The sequence below is a fragment of the Nannospalax galili genome, unplaced genomic scaffold, assembly GCF_000622305.1.
Source record: "Nannospalax galili isolate Female #2095 unplaced genomic scaffold, S.galili_v1.0 scaffold637, whole genome shotgun sequence".
NCBI classification, from domain to species: Eukaryota; Metazoa; Chordata; class Mammalia; order Rodentia; family Spalacidae; genus Nannospalax; species Nannospalax galili.
Genome location: NW_008340411.1, coordinates 573,152 through 579,797, shown reverse-complemented (window position 1 = coordinate 579,797; position 6,646 = coordinate 573,152). Strand labels below are relative to the sequence as shown.

Genomic DNA, 6,646 nt, shown 5'->3' with positions numbered 1-6,646 from the left:
AGGAGGTAAGGACAGACATCTTGTGGTTTGTCTTGGTCTTAATGTCTGTCAGTTATTTCCTGTTCTGGGAACATTCTGTCTGAACATTTGTGCCTGTACAGGACCTGTAAATCTGTATTCTGGGAACCAGCGGGAGTGGCAGACGTGCCCAGAGACCCCTGGTTCCGACACTCTGACCTTAGTGACCAGAGTGATCTGGAGTGGGGAGGACAGCGTAGCTTTCCTCACCCCAGGAGAAGGGAGATTGGCTTGGCTGCTCCCCTCCCGATCTGTACTTTCAGTTTGTGAGTCAGGGAGCACGCGCCAAGGATTTTTGTTTTGTGTTGTCTGTATTTGTGCTTGAGGATCCTGAAAGTGGGAATAGTGAGTGCAGTGTGTGTCTGAGTGTAAGAAGAACCGGTCCACACGAATGTGATTCAATGTGATGTGTATGTACTTGATGGCTATGTTAATGTCTTAAAAGGGGAAGGTCTGGTTTTGTATTTTTCTCTACACTCTCTACTTTAAACCTTCCCTTCCTCCTTCTCTTTCCTTTTGTTCTCGGCCTAAGTCTTTGCGTGGGACCGTTAAAGGCGAAAGAGCAATTGAGGTTTTCTGGTCAGGGCCATTCCCTGATGTAAGCCAAAGGCTCTTAGCCCTTTTAGTGGACCCCAACTGCCCGCATGGGTGGAGACAAGACAGCTTTTCTGTATCTCCCTCTCCTCTCCATTCCTCTCTCCAGCCACTGAAAAAGCCCCATGGGCACGGGTCGAGCAAATAAGAGCCATAGGGCGCTCGCTGCCAAAAGACTCCCATGAAAGGATAAGGGGGTCCCAGGCATGAATCCCAGATAAATTCGCGTCCCCCGCAGAAGAAAAACTGGGCAACGATAAGTACTCGTCCACAAGCACACCCACTGGTCATCATTATTTGGAGTGGCATCTTCATTTCTCTCTCTCTCTCTTTCTTCTGTAACCTCCACCATGGGTCAGTCACTAACTACCCCTTTAAGCTTAACTCTGGAATATTGGAAGGAGGTCGTGGAATGGGCCCACAACTTATCAGTGGAGGTCCGAAAGAAGAAGTGGCAGAGTCTCTGTTCCTCTGAGTGGCCCTCTTTTGAAAAAGGATGGCCAAGGGATGGGACTTTTGACCTTGCTACTATCTTACAGGTTAAGGAATACATTTTCTACCCAGGACCACATGGACACCCGGATCAGGTAGACTGTATAGTCACCTGGGAAGACTTGGCCCGGAACCCCACACCTTGGGCACGGCCATTCCTACCTCCTCAGGGAACCAGAGAGACTGATCAAGGGCCCCTTACCCCTTCAGCTCCCCCGAATCTCACTTCTTCCCTCCTGCCCCTTCAGTCTTCCCCTGAGAAGAAGAGGCAGAAGCCAGTCCTCCCTGAGGACCAAGCCTCCCTAACCCTCCTCGATCCTCTGCCTCCCTATCCACCTGTGCAAGCACCTCGACCCCAAGAACTACCTCATCCCTCTCCCAATTCTACTGAACCCGACCAATCCCCCCCTCCGTCTAGCAGACTCCGCTTGAGGAGGGATAGAGGGGGCCCTTCTGATGGAACCTGGACTGCCCAGGTTTTTCCCCTCTGAACCGTAGGGGATCAGATCCAGTACTGGCCTTTTTCAGCCTCTGACTTGTATAATTGGAAGACCCATAACCCCTCTTTTTCTCAGGACCCTCAGGCTCTAACTGCTTTAATAGAGTCTATCCTCCTCACCCACCAACCCACCTGGGAGGATTGTCAACAACTCCTCTAGGCGCTCTTAACCACAGAAGAGAGACAGCGAGTCATCCTAGAAGCTCGGAAAAACATCCCAGGCAGGATGGGAGACCTACTCAGCTCCCAAATGGAATAGACGAAGGATTTCCTCTGACCAGACCCAACTGGAACCACGAGACCCTGGCCGGTAGGGAGCATCTCCATCTTTATCACCAGACTCTAATAGTGGGTCTCAAAGGGGCCGGAAGGCACCCAACCAATTTGGCAAAGGTACGTGCTATAACCCAAGGAGAAAATAAAACCCCCGCAGGGTTTCTAAGATGCTTGATAGAGGGATATCGGATGTACACCCCTTTTGACCCCATAGCCCAGGAGCATCAGGCAGATCTTATTATGGCCTTTATAGGACAATCAGCTCCTGACATTTGTGGTAAGCTCCAATGGCTGGAAGGCCTTTGGGGTACTCCTTACAGGATTTAGTAAGAGAAGCTGAGAGAATCTATAATAGGCAAGAGACATTAGAAGAAAGAGAGGACAGAATCAGAAAAGAAAAGGAAGCTAGAGAGGATAAGAGAGAGAAAAAGAGAAATAAAGAGTTAAGTCGAATTTTGGCCACAGTAGTCCAGGGAGCAGGACCAGGTAGGGACCTGAGAGACAAAAGAAGGCCCTGAGTGGATAAAGACCAGTGTGCCTATTGCAAGGAGAGAGGACATTGGGCTCAAGAATGTCCCAAGAAGCTGAACAGACTTCAAAAGAAGACAACCCCAGTCCTGGCTCTAGGGGACTAGGGGAGTCGGGGTCAGGAGCTCCCCCCTGAGCCCAGGGTAACTTTAAAGGTAGGGGGGCAATTGACTACCTTCATAGTAGACACAGGAGCCCAACATTCGGTCTTGACCTCAACCGAAGGGCCCATGAGTTCCAAAACAGCCTGGGTCCAGGGGGCCACTGGAGGAAAAACATACAGATGGACCACAAAAAGAAAAGTGGACCTCAGCACGGGACAAGTCTCCCACTCGTTCTTGCTGGTCCCCGACTGCCCATATCCCCTTCTTGGGAGAGATTTACTCTCTAAGCTGGGAGCCCACATCCACGTCACTAGAAAAGGAGCCATCTTTAAAGGAAAAGATGGAGCTCCACTACACGCGTTAACCCTGCGACTGGAAGATGAACATCGGTTATATGAAGGACCGATAGCAGGGACTCCTGGTATATCTGATTGGCTAATTAAATTCCCCTCGGCATGGGCTGAGACAGGAGGCCCGGGGCTGGCATCCAATCATCCTCCAATAATGGTCACTCTGAAACCATCTGCGACCCCGGTTTCAATCAAACAATACCCCATGAGCAGAGAGGCCCGAGAAGGAATCAGACCCCACATTCAAAGACTTTTACAAATAGGCATACTCTACCCCTGTCAGTCCCCTTGGAACACCCCACTGCTGCTCCCCGTAAAAAAGCCAGGGACAGATGATTATCGACCAGTTCAAGACTTAAGAAAAGTCAATCGGAGGATAGAAGATATCCATCCCACTGTTCCTAATCCCTATAATCTCCTGAGTTCCTTGCCTCCTAGTCACAGGTGGTATACTGTACTTGACCTGAAGGATGCATTCTTCTGCCTAAGACTGAGTCCGGTTAGCCAACCCATTTTCGCTTTTGAATGGAAGGACCCTGAAGCTGGAATATCGGGGCAACTGACCTGGACGTGACTTCCCCAAGGATTCAAGAACTCCCCTACCCTGTTTGATGAAGCTCTACATCATGATTTGGCTGACTTTCGGGTAAGAAACCCACAGATTATGCTTCTTCAATATGTGGATGACCTCCTCTTAGCGGCTGAGACAGAAGCTGGCTGGCTGCAAGGTACGGAGGCTCTCCTATTGAGACCGGGGGAACTTGGATACCGGGCCTCGGCAAAGAAAGCCCAGATCTGCCTACAGCAGGTGACCTATTTGGGCTGCAGGTTGGAGGGAGGGCAATGTTGGCTAACGGAAAGTAGGAAACAGGTGGTAGCCTCTATCCCCCTGCCAACCTCAGCCAGAGGACTCAGAGAGTTCTTGGGAAGCGCAGGCTTCTGTAGATTGTGGATACCAGGTTTCACTGAAATGGCGGCTCCCCTATACCCTTTAATGAAAATAATGGGATGGCAAAAGGAGTTCTTACTCAGACTTTGGGACCCTGGAAAAGGCCAGTGGCTTATCTCTCAAAAAGACTGGACAATGTAGCCGCTGGCTGGCCCCCATGCTTGAGAATCATGGCAGTGATAGCATCCCTGGTAAAAGACTCAGACAAACTCACCATGGGTCAGCCCTTGACTGTTATAACACCACATGTGGTGGAGTCCATCATTAGACAGCCCCCTGACAGATGACTGTCAAATGCCAGGGTGACCCATTACCAGGCACTACTATTAAATCAGAAAAGATTAAGTTTGGTAGCCCGGCCACCTTAAACCCCGCCACGCTGCTACCAGCTCCTGAAAAAGGCACTGAGATTAAAGATCAAGTTTGGTAGCCCTGCCATCTTAAACCCCGCCACGCTGCTACCAACCCCCGAGAAAGGCACTGAGATTCCACATGACTGTCAGCAAGTACTTGCAGAGACGCATGGGACTAGGGAAGACCTCACCGACCAGCCCCTACCAGATGCAGATGCCACCTGGTATACGGATGGGAGCAGCTTTCTGAGAGATGGTGAGCATAAGGCGGGGGCGGCGGTGGTTGATGGAAAAAAGATAATTTGGGCCCAAGCCCTGCCAGCTGGAACATCGGCCCAACGGGCTGTGACTGCCAACAAATACTTGCGGAGATGCATGGGACTAGGGAAGACCTCACCAACCAGCCCCTAATCGATGCAGATGCCACTTGGTATACAGATGGGAGCAGCTTTCTTTGAGACGGTGAGTGCAAGGCGGGGGCGGCGGTCGTTGATGGAGAGAAGATAATCTGGGCCCAAGCCCTGCCGGCCGGAACTCCAGCCCAACGGGCTGAATTAGAGGCTGTAACCCAGGCCCTAAAATTAGCAGAGGGCAAAAAGGTCAACATTTACACTGACAGCCGCTATGCGTTTGCCACAGCTCACGTACATGGAGAAATTTATCAGAGGTGGGGGCTCCTCACCTTAGCAGGCAAGGACATTAAAAACAAAGAAACAATAGTGGCCCTTCTGCAAGCCTTGTACCTGCCTAAAAAGGTCAGCATCATCCACTGCCCTGGGCATCAGTGAGGCCAGGGACCAATTGCCCAGGGCAACCGAATGGCAGATGAAGCCACCCGCCAGGCAGCAGAAAGCGCCCATGTCCTATACAGTCATTCAGACCTAAAGGCTAAAATTGAGACACAAAAAAGGGAGGTTAAGGCTGAGGAAAAGGAGGGAGAAGCTCTTTTTACCTACACTGAACGAGACCTGAAACTTGTTCGGAAGCTTAATGCTACCTTGGATCCTGAAACCAAGATGTGGAGATATCAGAATCGAACCATACTGCCCCAGGAGGCAGCACTTGAGCTAATCTCCCAACTCCACCAGTGGACACATTTGGGACACAAGAAACTAAAAACACTACTAGAAAGAGAAGAACAATTCTATTATTTCCCGGACCCTAACCAGCTAGTCCAGAAGGTAGTGGAAGATTGTGTCTCATGTTCCCTGGTAAATGCTTCCAGATCAAAGGTCCCTTCTGGCATGAAAAAAAGAGGAACATGACCAGGGACTAACTGGGAGGTAGATTTTACTGAGGTACTCCCAGGAAAATATGGTTATACATATCTCGTAGTGTTTATAGACACTTTCTCAGGGTGGGTTGAAGCTTTCCCCACCCGGAAGGAAACAGCCCAGACTGTGGTGAAGAAACTGATTGAAGACATCTTCCCTCGATTTGGACTACCTAAGGTAACTGGGTCTGATAATGGCCCAGCCTTCGTCTCCCAGGTAAGTCAGGGAATGGCCAAAGCACTGGGGATCAATTAGAAATTACATTGTGCTTATAGACCCCAAAGTTCAGGACAGGTAGAAAGGATGAATAGAACCATTAAAGAGACCTTAACCAAATTAGCTCTAGAGACTGGCACTAAAAATTGGGTGCAGCTCCTACCTCTAGCCCTATTTCGGGCTAGAAATACTCCTGCTATACATGGCCTAACCCCCTATGAAGTCCTTTTTGGAGGACCGCTTCCTGTCCTCAATGTAACCTTGTCCCCCTTGCCCTCTTCTTTTGATAACCCCAGCCTGAAAACAAGACTCCAAGCCCTCCAGATCATCCAGAACCAGGTTTGGAGGCCATTGGCTGCTGTCTACCAGCCTGGAAGTCCATGAACGCCCCACTCCTACCAAATTGGAGATCAGGTGTATGTGAGAAGACACAACGTAAAGACTCTTGAACCATGGTGGAAAGGACCCTACATGGTTCTCCTGACTATGCCCACGGCCCTCAAAGTAGATGGGATTTCAGCCTGGATTCACGCTTCCCATGCCAAGAGAGCCCCGGCCCAGGAAGACACTGGAAAATGGCATCTACACAAGACATCCAACCCTCTAAAAATAAGACTCTCCAGAGATACCTAATGATTCTACTTGTTTGTAGGTTTGTCCCCAGTCAAGAAAGCCCCCATCTCCCTATGCTGACCATCTGGCGGGTAATTAATCAAATGGGTATTGTAGTGTTTGAAACCCACAAAATGGCACCCAAGGAGCACCAGTGCCCTGGGACATACCAGACTTCACAGATCCTGATAAAATACCCGGCCCGGAAGCTTACCCTCTGTTCGGAGGGCCCCACTTAACATGGGGAGGGTGTCGTGAAAAACAACGAACCATGTTGTGTCTGTTAACCTTCTATGTCTGTCCAAGTAACCATAGAGATAAGCGGCTCAATTCCCAATGTGGAGAGAGGGACTACTTTTACTGTAAAAACTGGGGATGCAA

General features: G+C 50.0%; 1 protein-coding gene across 1 annotated transcript; it reads left to right on the top strand.

Moving 5' to 3' along the window:
* Positions 1 to 962: 962 nt before the first annotated feature.
* LOC108490973 lies at positions 963 to 6,286 on the top strand. The gene is given in 7 exon segments (XM_029564658.1): positions 963 to 1,313; positions 1,617 to 1,824; positions 1,827 to 2,180; positions 2,183 to 3,853; positions 3,856 to 4,160; positions 4,227 to 4,430; positions 4,637 to 6,286. Coding segments are annotated over 7 exon segments (4,743 nt in total).
* The last annotated feature ends 360 nt before the right edge of the window (positions 6,287 to 6,646 follow it).